This window comes from Electrophorus electricus, chromosome 17, assembly GCF_041902795.1.
Source record: "Electrophorus electricus isolate QZ-2024a chromosome 17, ASM4190279v1, whole genome shotgun sequence".
Taxonomy (NCBI): Eukaryota; Metazoa; Chordata; class Actinopteri; order Gymnotiformes; family Gymnotidae; genus Electrophorus; species Electrophorus electricus.
This window is the reverse complement of record NC_137513.1, coordinates 20,855,892-20,880,778: the sequence shown is the minus strand read 5'-3', so window position 1 is coordinate 20,880,778 and position 24,887 is coordinate 20,855,892. Positions and strand designations below refer to the sequence as shown.

General features: G+C 36.5%; 4 protein-coding genes and 1 pseudogene across 4 annotated transcripts; 2 read left to right on the top strand and 3 right to left on the bottom strand.

Moving 5' to 3' along the window:
• Positions 1–813: 813 nt before the first annotated feature.
• Positions 814–2,377, bottom strand: LOC113569300 (olfactory receptor 2AT4-like). The gene is made up of 2 exons (XM_026997345.3): positions 2,293–2,377; positions 814–1,891 (listed from the first exon to the last, which is right to left on the bottom strand). Exon 2 carries the CDS (start codon positions 1,857–1,859, stop codon positions 867–869), a length of 993 nt encoding a protein of 330 aa, XP_026853146.2. The 5' UTR covers positions 1,860–1,891; positions 2,293–2,377; the 3' UTR covers positions 814–866.
• A 5,349-nt stretch (positions 2,378–7,726) lies between these two features.
• LOC118242554 (olfactory receptor 2AT4-like) lies at positions 7,727–8,710 on the bottom strand. The gene has a single exon (XM_035534330.2). The coding sequence runs from the start codon at positions 8,708–8,710 to the stop codon at positions 7,727–7,729; it is 984 nt and encodes a 327-aa protein (XP_035390223.2).
• A 4,662-nt stretch (positions 8,711–13,372) lies between these two features.
• On the bottom strand, positions 13,373–14,670 carry LOC113568981 (olfactory receptor 2AT4-like). The gene is made up of 2 exons (XM_035534099.2): positions 14,554–14,670; positions 13,373–14,385 (listed from the first exon to the last, which is right to left on the bottom strand). Exon 2 carries the CDS (start codon positions 14,357–14,359, stop codon positions 13,373–13,375), a length of 987 nt encoding a protein of 328 aa, XP_035389992.1. The 5' UTR covers positions 14,360–14,385; positions 14,554–14,670.
• A 2,844-nt stretch (positions 14,671–17,514) lies between these two features.
• Positions 17,515–19,189, top strand: LOC113568875 (olfactory receptor 6N2-like). The gene has a single exon (XM_081700434.1). The coding sequence runs from the start codon at positions 17,706–17,708 to the stop codon at positions 18,648–18,650; it is 945 nt and encodes a 314-aa protein (XP_081556560.1). The 5' UTR covers positions 17,515–17,705; the 3' UTR covers positions 18,651–19,189.
• A 2,216-nt stretch (positions 19,190–21,405) lies between these two features.
• Positions 21,406–22,609, top strand: LOC113567721 (olfactory receptor 6N1-like; annotated as a pseudogene).
• The last annotated feature ends 2,278 nt before the right edge of the window (positions 22,610–24,887 follow it).

Sequence of the window (24,887 nt, the reverse complement as noted above, 5' to 3'; positions counted from 1 at the left end):
TCCTCTTTGTCCCATAGTTGCAATAAGAGAACTGTTTGAATGTCTTTGTGTTCCCATAGGAACTAAGGGTACCTTGTCCAAAGCTGTACTATACTGTTACGAATGGCCACCCTCCTGACGTCCCTGTTTCCATGTTTCCTTGTGTCTGTTTTCCTTTGGTTCCATTTTCTCCGTCCCTCATTTGGTTTTCCACACCTGTCCCTCATTTTTGGTCTTGTTAAGTTAATGTATTTAAACCCTGTCTTGCTACCTGTGTGTTTGTGGTTCATTGCATGTGAATGAATGGATGTGAGCTTTGTACTCTTAGTCTTCATGGTATGCCTAGCCTTGGTGTTTGTTAGTCTCAGAGTTCTTCCTCATGTCTGTTATAGAGCCTGTTTTCCCTGTTTGTGTTCGTGTGTTTTTGTTGATCATGTATCCCCATGCTCTCCATGTTGGCTCTATGACCCTGGACTGTAATACCAACTCTGATTTTGGATTTGCACACAATAAATCTTGCTCTTCTCTGCACGTGTCCGCTTTCTTACCGCTCAACATTACAACAACATACAAAAGTAATAATAATGAATAGAAATGTACGTCTTGCTGGATGACACATGCACTGACATATACAAACATCTGGTTGGTGTAATTATTTCTGTCTTGTCAAAACTACCACTTTAGAAAAGCTAAATGCATACAGCATACACTTACATTGTCATATATAAAATGGATGCTTAGGTTCTGCCCTGAATTTGTGAGATGAGATATAAATATAATTACATTTACTCAGGAATGATGCAGTAAAATCTCAAATTTGCCACAGCAGTTAAAAGTGCCTTTAATATCATAAGGAAAGAAAAGGATATTTAACATTATAGAAACTTTCATAACTCAGAACATATAGTACTTACATGTACTTTTTGTTTCATATATTGAAGAAATGTTGATTTGGCAAAACTCCTGCTTAAGGTTTCTTTCACTTCTTTTGTTCGTATACAGTAAATAAGTGGATTAACTAAAGGAGGCAGCAGGCTGTACAAGAGAATAACTAGTATTTGCATGTCTGCACTGAAGCTGACTCCAATATATGGGACCAAATAATTAAAAAACCTGGGAAAAAAGAAAAGGACAATTATGATCAGCTGAGAGCTGCAGGTGGACAGAGTCTTCAGCCGCCCATGAGTGGATGAGATTCGAAGAACGGCCAAAATAATAGCACCATATGAGAACAAAATGAAAGGCAACGGGAAAAGCAACACAATCATAGCAAAAACAAATGCTGGAAAACCATAAGGGGTTCTGTCAGTGCATGCAAGTTTTGTGATAGATACATGATCACAGTAGCAATTGATAATTGTGTTAGCACTACAGTAAGGAAGAGGATATGCCCTAATTACCATCATTAAAACACAAGACTGTGCCAACAACCAGGCTGTGGCACATAAGATAAAGATGGTTGAGTCTTTCACAATATTCGTATACTGGAGGGGACTGCAGACTGCCACATATCTATCGAATGCCATTACTCCCAGCACAAGTCCATTAACTAAAGCAAAATAATGCACAAAATACATTTGAATAAAGCAACCTAAAAATGAGATGCTTCCATCATTAAACCAATACCTTGCAATAATCTTTGGTAAAGTAGTGGTACTAAATAATACATCACACACAGAAAGATTCATAATTATAAAATACATGGGTTTTTGAAGACTCTTTTCTCTTGCAAGCAAGATTAGAAATAATCCATTCCCTGCCAAGATGCACACATAAACAAGAAACATAACTGTAGCTACAAGGCCATAGTAGTTAGGGTGAAGTCCAGGAAAACCTGCAATGATAAAATTCTTCACAGAGGTAATATTTCCTTCAGGCATGATGGTCAAGAGGGAAGAACAGTTGTTGAAGCCTGATGCACAGAAAGAATTAATTTAAAATAAATTAGGGACTTGTATATATTTTATAAAAATGCATATTATTTCAATTTGACAACTTTTGCATTCATATAATATAGATCATAAAACTGATTCCAAAAAGAAGAAATAAATGTTTCTATTTCACACACACAAAAATGTATTTCAATAAGGAAAATACCTCTGAACAGGAATAGCTCAAATCTAGACTAAAAAGGACTGTCAAGAAACAGGAGTCTGCAAAGACTAGGCTTAATTTGTGTCCAGGAAACTAGGCCTACCATTTTATAAGCAAGGATTTTGATGGTAAAATGTACCTCATTCTAAATAAATAAATAAATAAAGTTTGTTAATTAGGCAAATCACTTGAAATTTGAAAACAAATCACATCACATACCTCTCCAATCTAGTTCCTAACTGCAATGAACATGCTACAACACAATTATTTCCAACAACAGAGCCATTGTCTATTGAGCTTCAAGTCTTCCTTTAGTGGTAGCATGCGGTCTATATAACACCTCTTTATACCTATCAATGACGTCCTCTGTTGAAATCGTAGCGTGATACATATTCATGCTTTTACTTCAGGGAGGAATAGAGGATTTTGGGCACAATCTAGAAGACTAATAAGATTGTACATACTGACTTTTTTACAGATTAAGTGATTTAATTAAGTACAATACTTGTGCAAACTACAAATTATAGGCTTTAAAGATGCCCTGTAAGGCATTTTTCAGCATTTTGAATTGTTCTCTGATGTCTACATAGAAGGTATGTGCTTTTGGTCAGGGCAAAAAAATGCACAGGTGTGATTTTACATGCCTATTTGCAACTCTGTGATTTGGTCCTAGAATAATACATGATATGTATTTAAAATTTCTTTGGTGGGCTCATGTATGATCGATAAGCCCTGCTCTGATTGGCTGGTTTACAGCAAGGCATCGTGATGACTCACACAGAATCAACAGATCAAAATCAATCGTTTGCTAACTGTGAAAAATGATCCATGGAAAGTTTAGACATTCAGCCATATGGTTGAGCCTCCTTCAGACAGTATTATATAGATAGACGAAAATATTCTATTGCATGTGTTGCTGGTGTCTGTCTCTTCAAGATAACTGTTTCCAGGTGAGGCAACCAGGCTGGCACTTAGAACAGTAATGCTGATGGTTTCTTATCTGTTGGCTTTGTGGGTCACTGTTCATGGGCAGTGTGAGTCAGGGGAGGTCATGGCATCAACTACCACCATCGGAGAATCATGCATGAGCTAACCCAGAACAGCTGGCCACTCTTCCAGGTGCTAAAACCAATGCATCAGTGCAATTTGCCTGCACCTTAGTTCCTCTCAAGGTTTCTTTCTCATGCTTTCAGGGAGTTTTCCCTTGCCACTGTTGCCTTGGCATTCTCATTAGGGCCTTGACCTGGATTCTACATAAATATATTTATCATTACAGACTGCTGAAGACATTACAACACAGCATGTCAGAAACAATTCCAGGATCATGGATATGTTTGGTCACTTCCTGTAATAACTGAAATCGATCCTATTATCTAGTCAGTAACCCTACCCCATCAAGCAGCAACACAGTGCTTTGCATCTAAGATTCTTTTAATCAAATGCATTACTAATTAGAAGAGGTAACCCTAGCACAGTGAAATCATTTACTCCACCAATTTTGTATTATTTAAACTGTGTTGTAGCAGTCTTTGATATTTATTTTAGCTGGGATTTGAATACTCATTTCATCCCAGTTCTAACTGGGTGTCACGATTAGTCTCTCCCAGGTTCCATGTTCCATGTTTTCCCTGTCGTGTGTATTTTAGTTCCATGCCATAGTTTAGTTTTCTGTCATTTGATTTTCCACACCTGTCTCTCGTTTAGTTCATGTATTTAAACCCTGCATTGTGGTCTTGGCTGTTCATTGTTTATTTGTTTACATAGGCGTGTCTTTGAATCCGCGTGTTTATGTTTATTCGAATGGTTGCGTTTCTGTGTTTGGTGAATGTTATTGAAAGCCCATATATGTATGTATTAAGTTTGTAAACCGTGCCTTTGTGTTTATCCTAGAATTTGCGTTTCCTAGCCTTTGTTATAGCCTGCTTCCCCTGTTTGCCTTCGTGTGTTTTGTTCATTTGATAATATATCCTCCAAATAGGCTCTGTGACCTTGGACCGTTATAACAACTCTGATTTTGGATTTGCCTACAATAAATCTCGCTCTTCTCCGCACATGCGTCTGCCTCCTCACCACTCACCATTACACTGGGCAGCTGTAAAAATTTCCAAGTCTTGAGAAGCAATTCCAGGCCAAGTCTAAGAAGGCTGATGTGTCTTATTGGATCAAAATTTGATTCAGTACACTTATTTTGATTAGAAGATATTTTTTAAATTTAAAACATTTTTTAAAATTTTCATCTACAGTAACATTGAAATATCGATATATTAGCATATTGACATATTAGCACATTTAATAATAGAAATATTGAAAATATTTATGTGTAATGGAAATGTACACAAATGAAAACATATTACATGATTACATTATATTCCATATTTACTGACTGGACAAAATCTTATATATTAACAGTCAGAACAATAATTGCATATTAAAAAAAGAAAAATTCTAAAAAAAAAATAAAATACCTGCAAGTATATATCTTATGTCCACTGCAGTGGTGAACTGAAAGCATTTTATTTTCATCTTAATGGTGCTTTCAGTTGACTGAGACTAATTTTTCTTATTTTCATTATTAAAGATTCTCTAATTTGTTTGGTTTGGAAACAGAATATTATTGGATTGACAAGAGGGGGAAACAGACTATACCACATGCTCACTATAATGCGAATATCGACATTCATTTGAACTGTTAAATCGGTAACATAAGCAGTACACCTGGGCAGATAGTAAAGACATATGATAATAAGCTGGGGGCTACACGTGGGCTCTTTTCATAAGACACAAATGCAATAATGAAAATGTTTCCCCCTACAAGTGTGAGATAAATGAAGAGGAGAAGGGTTCCAACTGCTGTGTAATATTCTGGAAGGAGTCCTGGAAATCCAAGGAGGAAGAATTCTGTAATTGTCGTGGAATTTGTAAAGTGGTCCATGACTTTCAAAATGTTCCAAAACCACCTGTTAAAACACTCACTGCAATTTTAAAAGGGAAACGGAAGATTGTATCATGTTTTGATAATATAACTAATTATTACATTATTATAAAACATAGATATTACATAACCAATTAAACACAACTAAAGATTAAGTCAAATCGAAAAGCAAGTTCATATAATGCATATAAATCATATAATGCAATTGCAGAATTAATAATCTATTAAGGTTTGACTTCATGTAAAAAGCAAACTAGCCAACTGATTATAGCAAAAATATTTTTATTTTTTCTTTGTAAATACCACTTAAAACCCATTACATGTATTCCCCCATAATTAACATAAATTAGAAGTTATAGAAAGCAATGCTTCCTTGCCTCAGTGTATGCTAGAGAGTAGCTGTAAGTATGAAAGCTGTGGCCACACTAGTGGTACCCATGTGAGAACAACTCTAAAGCGTCAGTTTATAAATGCACATCGAAGACAAGAAAGGCCAACTATGCTTGATGTATGATCTGACGTGTGTCTTTGTTCCCTGCCCTCCTGTTTAGTCAACTAAACAAAAAGTGGTGGTGTTCCCTCAGGGGCACTCAGGAAGCAAAAAGATCAAATCTGTTGGTTTTCTAATACTTCTCTCAATAGCGATGACAAATAGTGAAAATGAGCTCAATATGGGCAGAAAAACAGCCAGCTGTGGAAAGCACTGAAGTAACCCTCCTCTTGTTGAATTTATACCAAAATAAACTGAGGCTAATTGAGGCCAAAAGAGAATGTATCACGACATTAAAAAATAATGCCTTATGTTTTCTACAATGATTCTGTAAAATTAGTAAATAAAATTGATTGTTGGAAATTTTGCATGTGTTAACACTATACTATGACCAAAATACATTTTTTGAGGTTACAGTGTCGCTGAAGCAGCGACAATATTGTCAGCATCTTGTTTGTTCTGGGATACCTTTGAGTTTTGATATTTTTCTAACATAATAAATAATATAATAAACATTCTAAGTAATATAATAAACATTATATCATACCACCTGTAAAAATTGCGCTGTATATTTTTTTACACACACAAAAAATATTTTGTGTCAGATAATTGCACCACAGCCCAATTTCAACTTCATTATAGTACTTTCAGTGTCAAAACCAAAAATGCCGAATTCAACATACTAGGTATTGATTGACCCATTGCAACGTCTCTCTTTTGGTTGTGCTTATGTAATTATGGATTCCCTTCCTTTGTCTTGGCCTGGTTTGCATTTCTGTGTTCTTCATTTATTTAGGTAATGTCTATTTGTGTTTCATCTGTGTTCAAGCAAAAGCTCCCATTGTTACTAATGTTAATCTATTAGGCTCCTTCATTCTTTGTTTTACTTCCATTTATAGTCACACGTATGAAACCTTGTTAGTGTTTTCTTGTTTGGCCTCCTTGTTTAGTTGTTATCCTGCAAACCATTATTCTCTTCTCTTTTGTGTTTTGTGTTTCTTATTAAACTCACTCCTTTTTATTCATTTCCTACTGTCATTTAGTCATGGCTTCATGTCATATATCGGACTCTGACTTTCTATACTTTCTCATACGAGGCGATTGTTCGCACTCAAGCTAACCTACATTATACCCTTACATCAAACCTATGCAAACTAACAAAGAGAATGCTCAAGAATAGGCTGAACTATTTCCATAATGTAGGGGCTTCTGTCTCCATGTCAAAGCAGATTTAGAAGAGGTTGTACTTTGAATACTGCCCCATGCCTGTCTGGCCCAAGTCAATAAGGCAGCACTTGTACAGAATTGTTTTGATATTGAAAATGTTTATGATATGGAAAATAAGGATAACAAGTGAAAGGACATTTTATATGTTTATCTTATTTTTATTCATGCTATTTTCATTTACATTGATATATACCCCAAAAAACTATAAAATGCCACATCCTGAGTTTGTGAACTATGCATTTGTCATTACTGGTACAGCCAGCATAGCTAGGACCCAAATTGTGATATTTATTGGACAACAGATTTATTCATCATCAATCTTTGCGCCACTAAATATGTTTATATGAATCTGTCACATACGTCCACTGACGCCTGTCTCCAATGCTTCCACTGGCTTCTCATGCCAACTGATACAGAGAGTGTGACCTGCTTCACCCCTGCAGGGTGAGGTCAAAATAAATATATAACAAAGCCATCAGTAATTACTGACAATAAGAAATATTAGCCCTAATCTACTCATATTCACTTGCTGTTGATATATTTCATTAGTCCTGAAGTGTCCTGTGATACCAACTGTGAAGACACATATTATTAGCAGAACAATCATTTGTTAAAATTCAGGGTTTGACAAAAAAATCCTAAAATTTAGACATAAAATATAAAGAAATATATAATTGCTCACTGATGAAGCAAATTGTTAAATTTTCCTGGGCTCTCCACACAAAAACATTATTCATTTTGCCCATTATATTCAGGCTATAGAGACATTTTCAGTGACATACTGAATGCAAATAATGTGTTTTGATTCAAATGATATTGCGTTCCATTGTAAAGTGGAGACAGGCTGGGGAGTATGTGATGTGTAAACAGTTTCCTAGAATATTAATGTCTCTGAGTGTATTGGAAATCTGGCTTACCAGTGTGCGTCTTGCTCTTATACATGAAAACATCTTACAACTTCCAGAGTTCTTGCAATATGTTTACAGTTATGCATCCTTGAATCATCAGTGTATAGCAGATACATGCAGGTTTGGCTTTAGAAATTGAATTAACATTGTTCTGGCTAAATGTTTGGTTAAGGCTTTTTTCACTTCTTTGGTCCTTATACAGTAGATGAATGGATTGATCATGGGTGGCACCAGGCTGTATAGTAGAATAACTAGTATTTGTATGTCAGAACTGAACATTAGACCAGTGAAGGAGGCAAAATAATTAAAACACCTGGGTAGAAAGAAGAGGGCAGTTATGATGAGCTGGGAACTGCAGGTCGACAGAGTCTTTATCCACCCTTGATTGGTTGAGATTCGAAGGTCAACCTTAACAATAGAGCCATAGGAAAACAAAATAAAAACCAAAGGTACAAGCAACACAAACATAGATGAAATTAAAGCTGCAAGGCCATAGGGCGTCCTGTCAGTGCAAGCAAGCCTTGTGATGGATACATGATCACAGTAGCAATGGATGATTGTGTTAGTACTACAGTAAGGAAGAGGATATGCTCTGATTACCATCACTAAGATACATGGCACTGCCAGCAACCAAGCTATGATACATAAAATAAAAACAGTGGAGTCTTTGACAATAATAGCATACCTGAGTGGATTGCAGACTGCTATGTATCTATCAAAGGCCATTATTCCTAGCACAAATGCAATAACTGAACCTGTATAGTGCACAAAATGCATCTGAATAAAGTAACCTAAGAATGAGATGCTGCCATCATTGAACCAATACTTTGTTATAATCTTTGGTATGGTGGTAGTGCTAAATAGTACATCACACACAGAAAGATTTATGATGATATAATACATGGGTTTTTGAAGACTTTTTTCCCATGCAAATAATGTAAGAAATGTTCCATTCCCTACCAAGATGCACATATAAACAATGAACATGACAGCAGATACAAGGCCGTAGTAGTTATGGTGAAGTCCAGGAAAACCTACAATTGTAAAATTCTTCAGAGTGGTGATGTTTCCTTCAGGCATGGTCAGGTGGAGGCACTGATTTGCTGAGAACTGATGCAAAATATTAATAATAATAATAATAATAATAACTTAAACAAGCAATAATGTTTGTGAGAAGAAGAACATAGACTTATTGAAGTTTGGACATTTTATAAAGGAGATCTTAGATATTGCAAAGATTGCAAGATATTGTTGGATATCGCAAATAGACAGTAGGTGTGTGTATTTTACAATTTAAATAAAAATATTGTATGAGGGGAAAAAAAAACCATTCCAAATAAACATTTGACAGGTGATTTTAAAATGTACACCCATTCAATTATAATCTTTGTCAGTAAAGCATATAACTTGGAGCTCTACCTTGCTTGTATAGTTTTCAGAAACATGCTGCATATTAAAACTTTAAAGGAACAAAAGGTGCCATTTGTTGGGTAGTTTCAACTCATCTTTTAGGTGCAGTCTACCCTCTTCTGGAAGACACTGTCGGCAAAAGTGAAATCATCAGTTATACCTACTCTGGACCTCCCCTATTATCATGTGACACATTACTGTTTGTGAGAGTTTTCAAAGCTCAGCTTAGGGCTTTAATGTCATAATCACTCATACCCTGACCAGCTCAAGGACCGGATACAGGTTAGTAAGTGCTGCAGGCATCACCCTTCATTGAGCAGCCCAGTATATTAATCAGTGATTGTTTGGACAGGACAGGGTTATTCCTAGCACACAGTCTGGCAGGATATACAAGGATGTTTGTTCCTGCCAGATCAAAGTAAAATACCCAGGAAGGTGTATTTTTTTTTTTTTTTTACTGACTACCAAGATAACCAGAATAATACTGAGGAAACACTAATTATAAGTAGCAGAGGTAATGAGTCCTTATATTCCACAGGTGAGCATAATTAGAATCTATGGCATTCAGTCTGTATTCTGTGGAGGATGACCTCTGGTTGTGAGAGACAAAAGAGTCTCAGCTGTTGGCATACTTGACAGAGAAGAGGCAGTTGGAGGCCTGGTGCAAGTAAAAAAAAAATCTATCTCTGAATGTCAGTAAGACAAAAGTGATGACTGTAGACATTAGCAGGACATTAGAAGTGCTTCACATCTCCCTGCACATAAGCAGTACTTACACACAGTCTCTCAAGATTCTTCAACATTTCCTTCTTAGTAAAAAAAGCTCAAAAGCATAATTAAGAGCATTCTGGCTTGTAGCATTACTGCTATGGCAACTGGTTCCTCTCAGACAAGAAACCACTGCATTGAATCATAAAGAATACTCCAGTGTTTGATTTGGTTGTCTTGCCATCAACATACTGAGCATCCAAATGCAAGTCCACTAGACTCATGAATACTTTCTTCCCACAGGCAGTAAGACTCCTGAACAGATCTGCCAAAAAGGCATTTGCAATTTTCAAACTCCTACCTCAGATCTACTCTTTTTCCACTCATAAATTTGCACCTAGTCCCTTTACATCTAAGATGGATCTTTGCTCATTTTAATCTGTACACATTGCCTGTGCCTCTGACAATGGTTAATCTGTTAAATGATTAAATTATACCAACTATCAGCACTCACTGTATAATACATAAAAAATAGCAATGCACCATCCCACTACCTATTGCCTTTTGAAGAACCCTTCTGAGATAGAGAAGTTGATCCAAGCCCAGGTTATTCATTAAGTTTATTTAGCAGACATTTACCAAGGAGACATCAACTAGTAGTGAATCTCACACTACCTGGTTGCCAACAATGAGAAAAGTTCTCATCTTTCATCTGGTGATATTAACCTACATTAATGTCACTATAATCACCAGTGTTAAACCAATTATAACAATACAATTATAACTACACATACATAAAATTTTATTAAATTGTATAACTACCAATGTGATTTGATTACCACACTCAACAAATCTTGCTGGTATGCCGGTATTACAACCCTGGCATCAGAGTACGAATTGTGGCAGAGGTCTTGTCAGGATTGCCTGGTGGAAGGTCTATCCATGAGTTGACTGTAGAGCATCACATTTGGTTTAAATATACTTAAATACATATGTTTCTTACACCATATTCTGATCAAAAATAGTGCCCTGTTATTCCACAGTGGATATACAGTAGACTGCAAATGGTGGACCTGTGATGATGGGCCACAAATGCTATTTACCCAGACCTTTGTTTGTATGAACCCATGGAGATAGCTGGCTATAATTACAATTTTAAAACCTAAAACAAATAGTTTTTCTGTTCTACCAATTGTTTTGATTTTAATTCTGTGATAAGTCAATTGTTTTTGACGTTAAATAGTAATTCACCATTCAGAATTCAGTGTGAAATGTCTAAGTGAAGAAGAGTGTAAAGAGTGTATAAGTCAAAGATGTTTTTTTCTGTGGATGCTAAATGAAAGCATCCTAAACGTTCATATCACTGAAAAGCTTTCCTAATATTTCAGCACTACTTCTTGTGGTGATGTAAATGCAAAGTATACACAGAACAAAAAATGCCCAAACATGCATATAAAAACTTATCAATGCATCAAATACTGAATGAAAGATTACAGCAATCTTCATGAAATCAATCAAATATATTAATCTATAAAAATCCTAATTTTATGGAATGGCCCTGAAACTCCTTTGTCTTAGCTAACCTTCTCATATGTTTATCACTAAATGCTTCTCTTTTCTTTTATTGTTTTAGTACCGCTTGTGCTAAATGTGTGTTCACTTTGTTTAAACTTAATACAGAAGTCAACACTAAACACCTGACCAGATGCTCTTCTCTGGCACCCAGCAGTGTCTTCCTGATGCATCTATTTGCTGCCTCCACTGGCTGAGCTATGCAGTGTGGCAGCAGACTCCCCACTGTCTACCCCAGGACTCTGGGTACCCCTCTACTGTCTACCCCAGCACTCTGGGTACCCCTCTACTGTCTACCCCAGCACTCTGGGTACCCCTCTACTGTCTACCCCAGGACTCTGGGTACCCCGCTACTGTCTACCCCAGAACTCAGACCCTTCAGCAGACATTTATGGTCTCCACAGCCCCATGTCCCAGAACTTGACTCACCTTGCCATCCCATTGTAGCATGGTGTCTTTGTACCTATTATACCTCTAAATCACATCTTCAGTCCATCTCAAACTGGACCAGAGTCAGCCTTAAAAACCAAGGTAAGGGAATCCCCTTCTCTACCTCTGAGGTAAATACCATCTGATGCATTGCTTAGGGCCACATGCCACAAGCAGCCCAGCCTGCCTGCTAGTTGCCATAGGTACATAATCCCAGCTCTTTACTCTCCCCCTTTATGGGTTGGTCTGTTCCCTGTTTACTCAACATATGCAACATTTCTATTATTTAAGCGCCTCATGTTTCTAAGACTGTTAAAGTTTGATCTGTTGTCCTTCATTGTCACAGATTGCTCTAAACGTGCATGCCCTTGGTATACTGCTTCTCCTGAGTACTACTATCTAGCACATGTTACAGCACTCGACTCCAACAACTCCAAGGCCTCACATCTGCTGTTGACACCTTGGGCCAAATTCATAATACATACTGCTAGATTTAACATGGTGTTAATGGCAAGTATGGCTGCAGTAATCCTACTATTGCAACTGCAATAGTAGGATTACACAGAAGAAGATGACTTGTTTGAGCAGAATCTCAGAATGCCACACAGTCAGAGACACTGTCATTAAATCAGTTTATAATGTTCTTTGTCCTTCCTATGAGTCACTTACTATAGTGGAACGTCAAAAACATGCCTTGTCTGACTAGCTGCACAGTAGAATGAATATATGACAAATTATGTATGCAAAAGAAAATGCAAAAAGGTGTTTTCTAGATGATTTAAAGGGTGAACTGGCAAAAATTAAAAGGATTTTTAGTCATCTTATTTATCCAAGTTCTTAAACAATCTTTTTCTGTACCCACTAAAGTTAGGTTCACCCTAAATAATTGAAAGAATGAACTTGGACCTCTGTATGTTCTAATTACAGACATTCACTCAACTGATCTATAGTGTGTCTACCTGTATAATAGTACATTAACAAATCATGGCATGGCCAAGTGTCACAGAACACTCCCCCCCCACGAGTCACGTGGTATGGCCTGCGGCGTGCAGGGGGTTTCACCATTGTTTGTAGCCACACCCTCCGTGATGGCACACACCTGTGCAGGGGTTGTTTGTCTGTCTATTTAAACCCCCACCTGTATGTGCCTCTTGGTTGGTCATTGTTACTGTTTCTGCTTCTGTTATTGTATATGTGTAGGCATTGTTACTGTTAGATGTCATTGTTCCTGGCAACACTGTTCGTCGTTATGTGTCAGTGCCACAAGTGTCATCAATGTTTTGTCTTATTAAACGTCTCACTAAATCAAGGAAGTCTGTGTGTCCTGTTCTGCGCCCTGTGGCACTCGGGCCGACGTTACACCAAGTCCCATGAATTCTGCAGTAAATGAACAACACAGTCTTATTTTACCATGGAATTGATTAGTCTGTCCATGATTGGCACTAAATAAAATGAAAAAAATTAATATAGGCCATCAGTGGAATTCTGACCCCCTCCACTGAACACAACAACTGAAGCATTGAAAGAGTTCAGTTGTTCTGTCTGTGGGCTAACTGGCTGACAAGGTTACAAATAATAAAATAATTGATAATTTTCTTCTTACAGTATAGGTGTTATCAAGAATCAATTGCATATAGTAGATATATGCACCTTTTGTTTAACAAATTGAAACAAAAATGAACTGGCTAAATTCTTGCTTAAGATTTTTTTCACTTCTTTGGTCCTTATACAGTAGATGAGTGGATTGATCATGGGTGGCAGCAGGCTGTATAACAGAATAACTAGTATTTGTATGTCAGGACTGAAGGTGATACCAATGTAAGGAGATAAATAATTAAAACACCTGGGTAGAAAGAAGAGGGCAATTATGATCAGCTGAGAGCTGCAGGTGGACAGAGTCTTCAGCCGTCCATGAGGAGTTGAGATTCGAAGGATGGCCAAAATAATAGCGCTATAGGAAAACAAAATAAAAGCCAAAGGGCAAAGCAACACAACCATCGCAAAAACAAATGCTGGAAAACCATAGGGGGTTCGGTCAGTGCATGCAAGTTTTGTGATAGATACATGATCACAGTAACAATTGATAATTGTGTTAGCACTACAGTAAGGAAGAGGGTATGTCCTAATTACCATCATTAAGACACATGGCTCAGCCAACAGCCAGGCTATTATACATAAAATAAAGATAGTGGAGTCTTTGACAATACTAGTATACCTGAGTGGATTGCAGACTGCTACATATCTATCAAATGCCATTATGCCTAGTACAAATGAGTTAACTGAACTTAAATAATGCACAAAATACATCTGAATAAAGCAGCCTAAAAACGAGATGCCTCCATCATTGAACCAATACCTAGCAATAATCTTTGGTAATGTGGTAGTGCTGAATAGTACATCACATACAACTAGATTTAAGATGATATAATACATTGGTTTTCTAAGACATTTTTCACTGGAAAATAATTTAAGAAATATTCCATTTCCTATCAAGATGCACATATAAACAAGGAACATAATGGCAGATACAATGCCGTAATAGTTGGTGTGAAGTCCAGGAAAACCTACAATTATAAAGTTCTTCACAGTGGTGATGTTTCCTTCAGACATGATGGTCAGATGACAGAAAGATTGACCTTGTACACAGAAAAAAACAAGCTCATGTTTATTCAAACTATACATTTTTATGAAGCAAACATTCTTTATGTATACTCAATATATAATGTAATTTTCTTATACTTAATTTTGGAAACTACAAAGTAATTTGTAAAATTTGAATGCTGAAAAACCTCATGAAATCTTACCTCTTTAGTTTTGTTCACAATGTAAGCAAACATGTTACTGCTGACAACATTCAGCAAACCATTTCTACTCTATATCTTTTGGATAGCTTCAGCAGTTTTTTATAGAGGCTGTAGTCTGTTTCCTTCCTTCTGACACTAACAGCCAAACTAAAATCATCCCTTTATAATCACTGTGGACTTTCCCTATTGACATTACCATGTGATACATATTCATGTTTGTAAACTTTAAATAAGTATTTCATGATAATTAAAGAAGGCATAAAGAAACAACACAGCCATGTAGAAAAGATGGGAATTTCCATAATTCCTAATAATGGGATATTACACATGGGAAACTTAGTGAGTGGTTTTAGGTGTGTTCCTTCTCCCAAACTTTATTTTTTCTTCAAAGAATTATCTATGGTAAGTAGCTGTTAATCAGGGAACTGAACATTAAAATGGATGAGAAACTCATTGGGCTCACTGGCTAAAGTCTGTGGTGACTCTTCTGTTACTCTTGCCAGCACAGCTGTGTCCAGATCTAGACCCCTGGCTCCAGACCGGGTCCAGGTTGCCAGATCTCATGGTCTGGAGGTGTTGTAAAGGAGCGTGCCTACACAATGGTGAATCAAGACCACTTGAAATGGGTGGGAGGGAGCAGGCTGGGGCCAGTGGCTATGTAAGAGGGGCCATGTGCTTGCAAGAGTGAGGAAACTCAGTCCCCATTTAGGAGGGCTGTGGAGGGGGTGGGCAAGGTTGTTGTCAAGGATGTTGCCCCCCCCACCGCCCCCACCCCGAACTACCATTTTGCTTAATTGACATCCCCAATGAGAAGCCTGAGAAGTAATGCCGTCTAAGGTGATTTATGACATGTACTGTTAATTGGAGGAGGAAGGTTAGCTAGGCCTTTATGTAATACTCGCTGTCTTAGGCCATGTGAGGAATGTCTTAACATGGATAATTGTATTATTTGAAAATCTTTGCATGGTGCCTGGTCAACATTATTCAATGGCCACTATACTGTGATTAGGCCCAATGAAATCATGAGTTTATTTTTTTCCCCATTTAGTTATGTATGTGCAAATCATTATGAACCTCTTGTCCCTCTTGCATTCAGTGCAGTCAATGGGCAATATTAGCATGGACAAATTCCCAGTCTCTTTCACCAGTGTGATTATCACCCCATTGGGATTGTGAGTGATTTTCTTCATTATTCCCCTTAGGTCAACTCTGATATTAATAAAAAAATATTCTAATCCCCAGTGCTCTGAATTAGGAATGTGTTTTCACTAAATAGCATACCCTTGTCACACATGCTATTAGGCTGGGAAAAACAGTGGAATTTTAATTATATACTGTTGCGATGGAATTCCAAATTCATAATTATCACTACAATGAGAGAAAAAAGTTTCAGTCTGAACTTTCAGTACAGCAAATTGGCAGTTCTCTGAATCCCTCTGGAAATATGATTTGCTTTGTGACTTTATGCCTCTCTGCTTGGTGTGAGACAGGGGACCAAACTAGAAATTTTAGCATGTAGGTTTCACTCTGTCAGTATCACAAACAGGTCCTAATTAGTCTGGTTCCCTGGAGTCCTCATTAGTACATGTTTATCTGTCATTATGATTCAATGCCTTTGAAACTACCTGGTACACAAAGAGACCTCTATACCTTCTCTTAGGAGAGAGCATAACATAACAAAACTCTCACAACACCCACAGACACACAAACACAAGCATAAACGCATGCAAGCGCACACACACACACACACACACACACACACACACACACACACACACACACACACACACACACACACACACACACACACACACACACACACAGAGTAATTCTGAAACAAATGTAAGATGAAACTTTTGTATTATAATAAGGTGTATTTGAAACGTGATCCTTCAAAATCAACTGACAGATTATTGATCAGGATTAATAAAAAGGCTAACAATGACAACAACAACAACAAAACCCCTAGAAAACAAGCAAACAAACTGAAAACTAGGTGTAGCTGCGGATTGTTTGTCTGGATTTTATAAGAGATGACACAAATAATAAACCATAAAAAATTATAAACTATTTTAGCTATCTCAGCAATCCTGCAACATTTAGAATAAAAAGACCAAGCTAATGTAAAACCTGAGGAACTGCTATGGTTAGTATTTGATTTGGTACGCTAAGGCCTACAACCACGCTGATCCCACCACTCTCCTGACCTTGATTGACTCAGAGTTAGTGAAGCATGCATCAATTAAAGAGGTTAATTCTGAACAATAATGTGTTTGCACATGTTGCACATTTCAGTCTCATCACTGCTCCCAAAGTGACCATTTATTCCACAGTTTGTGTACCAGCTCTAGACTCAATACTGACATGAGTCAGAAAAGGCTTTCATAACAATTACTATAGGAGATCAAAACCTGTTTACAAAAACTATTTGAAATGAAACCAACCACACACTGAATAAATATTTTCATGAGGACTAGTGCTGGGTTATTTCTCTAACACCAGGATAGTCTTTTTGCAGACTTACTGCTCTAACATGTTGTAGCTGTCATTGAAGGAAACCCTATGCAACTCTAAACAGTGTGAAAATTGCTAATAAAGGTACTACACTGAAAGTGCAGTTCAAATATTTCCACTACTCCTGGACTATTTTCTGTGACCCCAGAACAAGAATGACACATCATTAAGCATCCATTCCTCTGCTGCCTATTGGATGGAGGTGGCTGGCATAAGATGAGTAGAAGAATGTGAATGTAACTCTTCTCCCTTGATTCCTCATGTTTTCTTCTCCTGGTGTTGTGAAGTTTTATCAGGGTCAAGCTTTTTTCTTTTTTGTTGTTGTTAAAACATACACAAGTGATAAACCAATGAGCACATTCATAGATACATACTGCTCCCTATATAAACCCAACAGTTGTACTTTTTGGCAGATTTTGAGACCTGGGACTTTGGGGATGTGACAAACCAGAGCAAATTTGCAAATTTGTTTTAAAGAAATGCATACATTTCTTTTATTGCTTTCAATATTGGATGAATTGAAAGACATGGGCACTTTTTAGATTTTTTTGTGCATTACACTGCACTGGATCACATTATAGAGAGTAGAGAAGGGTAATTACATAGAAGTTGTAATTGTTATAGGGAAAAGAAACACAATGTCATTTCAAAATATTTCTACAGGAAGCATTACTGAATTTGTAATTGGAGGATTTGACACCGTGCAAAGACCTTTAGCTGTTGGTGTTGTGCTGCTGATAATGTACATTCTTGTTATGACTGCAAACTTTGCAAACATATATTTCATTATATTAGATAAACGTCTGCACCAGCCAATGTACCTTTTTATCTGCAATTTAGCATTTGTAGATATGCTTTACTGTACAAGTTCATGTCCAACTATGATAGGTGTTCTTGTAGTTGGCTGTAAAACCATATCCTATGTGCCTTGCATTTTTCAGATGTTTGTTTTCCATTTGTGTGGCATCATGGAGACGTTTGCTATTGCTGTTATGGCTTTTGATCGTTTTATTGCAATAGGAAGCCCTTTACGATATAGGTCTATACTAACCAATTTTCGTTGTGTTTTAATCACTGTTTTACTGTGGATGGTGGCTTGTGCTGTTTTGAGTATAATTCCTGTCACTATTCTTCCTTTACCATTATGTCAGTCAACTCTGAAATATGTCTTTTGTGACTATCCGGCTATTGTTAGGGCAAGTTGTGTGGATCCTAATCCATATTTCAACACAATATCTGTCATATCCTTCTTTATCATTTTTGTAACCTTTGGGTTCATCTGCTTTTCCTATCTAAAGATAGTTATTGTTGTTGTAAAAATGTCCTCAATGAGTGACAAGAAAAAAGTGTTCAATACTTGCTTTAGTCATTTGATAGTTATAGTCTGCTACTATGCTCCTAGATTTATACTTATTGTCTTGACCAGAATTGGTGTAGTTTTATCACTGGAAGAACGGCATGGGTTGGTGGTTGGGGCCATTCTTGGACCTTCTTTAGTAAATCCTTTTATATATTGTCTTAGGACCAAGGAGATCAGAAACAAAGTGTTGAGAATTCTTTCAAAAGTTGAACCAGCATTTTGAAGAAAGCAAACATATAAGATGTAGATTAAAGTGGTTTGTTTCTTCCTATATGTTTTAAGCTTATCAGCAAAACTTGGCTTCAAGCTTTGAGCAGCGAGGATCCTTGTTTGATACAATTAATTTGTTATAATTGGAATAAAATACATTTACTAACATAATTCATCAAACTAGTCAAACTTGCTTTCTCCAGGTGAAACAATTAATTTTATAGGACTGTGGGGCACAGGTTATTTGCATGGAAGTGTTATAAGGGTGTAAGAGGTGACTTTAAAATCAGTATGTTGATGTCTGTTTATATAGGAAAATTCATTGATGAAAATAATGATTACAATTATTGACAAGATTTCTGATCATGTCATCTGATTACAACATAAAACAATTATACAGGGACAGAATAATAATCAAAATGTATTTAGCATTTAAAACTATCCAAATGTTTTCAGCATTTATGTTGTATAATTTATGTTGAAACTTAATTGTGTCAAATCTAAAATGCTACATGTATGTAAAATATATGTGGTTTGGACATTTATGTGATGCAATACATCTAAACTTGTTTGTGAATAATAGGAGCAATTATGCTAGTGGTAGGAGTAGAAATGAAAACTCAAATAAATCAGCTGATTTTCTTCCTTTGAACGTTTTATATACTTAACCCTTAGTTACAAGACTACATGTAGAGAAAATTATTTGCTAATTAGATTAATAAGACACAGTCACTTTATGCTTAGTATAAAAATTATTTGTATAAACATTTATACATACAGGCACATATTAAAGGGAAAAAAACCCAAATAACAACACAAAGTCTCTTTTTAAGGTGTTAGGCAACCTTAAGTGTCCCGAATGGCTTAATTGTATCTTGACGTGGTTTTGGAAAGTTCTAAATAACACATTAGTCCAAAACCTCCCATGTGTTGAGATCTAGTGATACCAAAAGCTATAGCATATGAATTAAATATTTTTATAGCGATCAAAGCATTTAGTAACCCCCCTTGGCCTGTGAATGGTGATAGTCATCTTGGAAGAAATCAGTCCAATCAGGACCAAAGGTGTCCAGCACAGGGCAAAGCTTATCAGTCTAAATAACTGTGTATTGATATGCATTGATTTCCCTTGTCTAAGTTTTAAGGGAACTAGTTAATCCAAATAATTCCAGCAAATACACTGCCCATCCCCCAACAAGTACCTGTACTAAGAACATGGTGATTGATGACTCATCTGGTCATGCCATATCATATTTTTCCCACACATTTGTAGATTAGTGGCAATGTTACCACTGAGCTCCCAAAAGTGCATTCATTTCACAGACACTGTTATCAAATGTGAATTACATTTATGATATAATCCACCATGAACAAATGATGATAAAGGACCTTGCCCAGGGGCCCAACAGTGAGAACTCAGCAGTGATGGGGATTGAACTGGCCATCCTACAATTACAAGTCAATACCTTAACCACTAGGCTACCACTGCAACCCAGACACAAGCTCCTTACCTGTGCAGTTTTCAACAGTCTGCTTGTGCTGTCAAGGTCTGATCATGTGCTGTATTGACATTCTCAGTCACCTGAAGAAGTTACTCTTTTGTTTTATGTTACATATCACACAAATACATGAACACCTTATTTCTAATGTATTTGTCATAGATCTATATGCAAATATCTCTATATCTCTTTAGTTTGTTTCTATGTCAACACTAGTCATATGAGTAGTCCTTATGACTGAAGAATGAACCCTCTTTCAAAGTCACTTGAATCATTTGCGATACCTTCCTTGATTCTGATGCATGCCAATATATAAACTGTATGGTGCAGCACACCTTTCTGGAAACAAATGCACTCTTTGCCAACTTATTTATTCAAGTGTTTCTTTAAATTTTTCATGTGACTATATATTAAAATCACAATAACTGAAAGATACTTTAAAATGAGGACACTTATGAAAGAGGCAAATTCACAGCATTAAGCGCTTCCATGATCCATAAATATGAATATACAACAGTTAGTCCCAACCTTACAATCTGATTGGTTGAGAAGTGTTCTAACCATACTGATATGTATGATAACAGCACAGGTTTTTCACACCATCTTTTCTTTATTTTGTAGAATTGTTGTATAAAAGAAATATGATCTATAGCACTCAATATAGGCTCATGCCCAAACCAAATAACAGCTGTGAAGTTTTTCATGACAACACACGTCCTCCTGTGTTCTGTTGTTTAAATATTACAATTATGTAAAGGTATGGCAGAAAAAGGTATAATTTATTTGAAAGAAAGTGACAGTGTGTAATGGTTTGTTAGCTATTTTAGTCATTAGTTATGGGAAATAATATGAATAAAATGTAACTGAATTTAAATTTTGTAAATATATTTTATTCTTATGGCCAAGACTAAATCAAAAATGGGTGGCAAACCTAACAAAAAATCAAAAGAGTCATTTTTTAGTATAAATGTTAAATGTAATTGCATTAATTTGTATGTCATGGGAACACATACAATGTAGGGGCATTGTAAAAGTCACATGTCTGATTAACCAATGAGCTTCTTCATTAAACATTGCTGATCTGTATAAAGATGGACTCAACAGCTTTCTTCCAAATTAGATAAAGCATTAGGTCTACTGAAAGATAGATAGATTAAACACTGCACAGACACTTGTTCAGTAATTATTGCTTATTTGACATTAGAGTTTTATTGACTTTTAGAAAAGCATGTATTAATTTATTCAATTTTAATTACTAGAACATTGCTAGTGAAGGTAAAACATCATGTCATTTCAAAATATTTCTAGAAAAGCAATCACCGAATTTGTCTTTGGTGGGTTTGACACTGTGCAAAGTCCAGTGGCTGTTGGTGTTATTTTGCTCATACTGTATATTCTTGTTATAACTGCTAACATTGCAACAATTTGCTTAATTATTACAGATAAAAAAATGCACCAGCCAATGTACCTTTTCATCTGCAATTTGGCAATTGTAGACATGCTCTACTGTACAAGTTCATGTCCAACTATGATTTGTATTCTTGTCATTGGTTATAAAACCATATCTTATGTACCATGCATTATTCAGTCGTATATTTTCCATGTGAGCAGTACGATGGAGATGTTTGGTATTTCAGCCATGGCATTTGATCGTTATATTGCTATTGGAAGACCTTTACAATACCATTCTGTTCTAACAATTTGCCGTGGTTTTCTCATAACTGTCATACTGTGGACGGGGGCTTGTGCATTTATGGCACTGTTACCTGTTACTATTGTCCCTCTACCATTTTGTTACTCAGCTGTGAAGTACATGTTTTGTGACTTTGCAACTGTTGTCAGTGCAAGTTGTGCAGATCCCGAACCATATTTTAACAATGCATCCATTTTAATAACCACTCTCATTTTTGTAACATTTAGTTTCATTTGCTTGTCTTATCTAAAGATTTTTGTTGTTGTTATAAGAATGCCTTTAAAGAGGGACAAGAAAAAAGCATTAAATACTTGTATTAGTCATTTGATAGTCATAGTCTGTTATTATGCTCCCACGTATAGTTTTGACCAGGACTGGTGTAGTATTAACAATGGAACAGCGAATTGGATTGATGGTTGGGTCAATTACTGGACCTTCTTTAGTAAATCCTTTCATTTACTGTTTTAGAACCAAGGAGATCAGAAATAAAGTATTGAGAGTTCTCTCAAAAGTTGAAGCAGCTTTATAAAGAAACATAAGAACAACTGCATTTCAAGACCTTGAAAACACAGATGCAAAAAAGGTTTATGCTCCTCCAAGCTTTTCAACAAAACCTAACATCCAACAATGAGCAGCTAGGACCCTCATAGTCAATCCAGGCTGTGTGTCATATATTGAAATTAATGTAAAAACTTTTATTTCAGGGGAGTTGATCTTCAACACTTAAAAATGCAGTGTCAAATGTCAAATGTTATGCTCACTTATGGAGCAGATGTAAAATTTGTTTGTGTGTGTGAATATTTTAATTTCACAAAGACTTTAATAAATGTGAGCATTTTAAATTTACGAACCAAGAAACAAATGTAAATTTGAAGGAGCAGATGTAAATTTGTTTGTGTTTATGAACATTTTGTTTACACACACTTTAATGAATGAGAGCATTTTATGTTTACGAACACTTTCATGAACACTTTAATGAATGTGAGCATTTTATGTTTACAAACACTTTAATGAACACTTTAGTGAACACTTTAATAAATGTGAGCATGGAGAAATAGTTTATGAACAATGTACATGCAAATTCATTCTGCTCATGTTTCATGAATGAGAGCCATTCTTTGATTGTGCTACCATATGGTTATTGCTATAGCAATGGATATATTATTATATATATTATATATTATTATATACATTATTAATCACATTAATTACTGTGTACTTAGGTTTTTGTACATTATATTTCATTATACTGATTATTATCTGAACCTTTATGTTTCATGAGCTCATGTCTTTCAGGATCAATAGTGAGTGCAGTGTCAGATGAGGGAAAGAATGGACAATTAAAATTTTAATTGCATGGACAGTATGTCCACCTCTTCACCATCAGCCTTGACACAGGAACTGTGTACACTAGGGAGGCCCTTAGAAGAACAAGTGACATCACAGTCAATGTTCGTGTGCAAGATGGGGGAGCCTTCCCCAAAACAGACACCACCACCTTGACAGTGCGATTTCAGAATGCTTCAAACTTCCCCAGTGTTACAATGCATGTACATAAGTATTCACTCTATGAGGATACACAGCCTGGGACTCTGGTTGCTGTAGCTTCAGCAGAGACATACAGAACCAGACCTGTGTTTTTCTATCTGGCATCTGAAGACACTGGAGAAGTATTTGAGCTGCATCCAAGGACTGGTGACATGAATGTGAAAGGATCTTTGGATTTTGAGACCAACACAGAGTTCCATATTGTAGTTGAGGCTAGAGACTCAGGTCTCCCACCTTTTTCCAATTATGTGGAAATTTATTTGAATATCAGTGAAGTGAATGATAACCCACCTGTATTCACTCAAGAGGAGTATAGGTGCGAGGTGTCTGAGAACATTCCTGCAAGCTGGGTCTGTGACGTGTTAGATACAGATGCTGACTCTGCATTATACGGACAAGTACAATACATCATTTTGTCTGGGAACATTGATGGTACATTTATAACTGACAAAACTCATGGCACTCTTACAACAACAAAGAGCTTAGACAGAGAGGACATACCAGAGTACAGGCTTACTATTAAAGCCACAGATACAGATGACAGTGGCCATACTTCCACCGCAGTGGTCAGTGTAATTGTTTTGGACACAAATGACCATGTACCACACTTCTCACAGATTTTCTTCACAAGAATTCCAGAGGATGCACCTGTTGGCTTTTCGGTCCTTCAGATTACTGCTTTGGATGAAGACATTGGTAATAATGCGATCATTTCATATAACATTCTGCACCAAAATGAGTCGATTCCTTTTAATATTGATATTCCTTTGAATATTGATAAAAATAGTGGATATATAATATTGATGGGTGCATTGGATAGAGAGCAGCAAGAACATTATATTATCAGCGTAAATGCTAATGGTTCATCTTGGAGCATCAGCACAGATGTCACCATAGACATTACAGATATCAATGACAACAGACCAGTTTTTTCTCAGACAACATACTCTGTGATCAGCCCAGAGACAAAAGTTCAGGAAATTTTCCTCTTACAAGTTCAAGCCATGGACAGGGATCTTGGACAAAATGCACAAATCCTCTACTTCATAGACCCATCAAGTGAGAAGTTCATTGTAAATGCATCAACTGGAGACATTTCAACAAAACAGCCAATCACTCTCTATGAGTCTGAAACTCAGATCTTTAATATCACTGTTGTAGCAGTTGACTGTGGCACTCCCCCTTTCAACAGCTCAGTCAATGTCATAGTGATGTTTGTTCTGTACAATCATTTTCCACCCACTTTTTTACCCTTCAGGACTCTTTTGTCAGTCCCTTTTACCTTGCCTGTAGGAATAGAGCTTCTCACATTAACAGCAGTAGATGAAGATTTTCCAGCAAAGACTAACAATGTTGAATACTTCATCAGTGGAGGAAATGCATCACGTTACTTTGGGATAGAAACCCACAGTGGGAGGGTGTGGTTAAACAGAACTTTGAGGCAAAGTTTCAACAGTAGCTTAAGTCTTATAGTTACAGCAAAAGACAAAGGCATACCTCCTCTTTCATC

Excerpts from the sequence above, each read along its gene's own strand:
- LOC118242554 (XM_035534330.2), bottom strand. The coding sequence starts at position 8,710 with ATGCCTGAAGGAAACATCACCACTCTGAAGAATTTTACAATTGTAGGT.
- LOC113569300 (XM_026997345.3), bottom strand. The coding sequence starts at position 1,859 with ATGCCTGAAGGAAATATTACCTCTGTGAAGAATTTTATCATTGCAGGT.
- LOC113568981 (XM_035534099.2), bottom strand. The coding sequence starts at position 14,359 with ATGTCTGAAGGAAACATCACCACTGTGAAGAACTTTATAATTGTAGGT.
- LOC113568875 (XM_081700434.1), top strand. The coding sequence starts at position 17,706 with ATGTCATTTCAAAATATTTCTACAGGAAGCATTACTGAATTTGTAATT.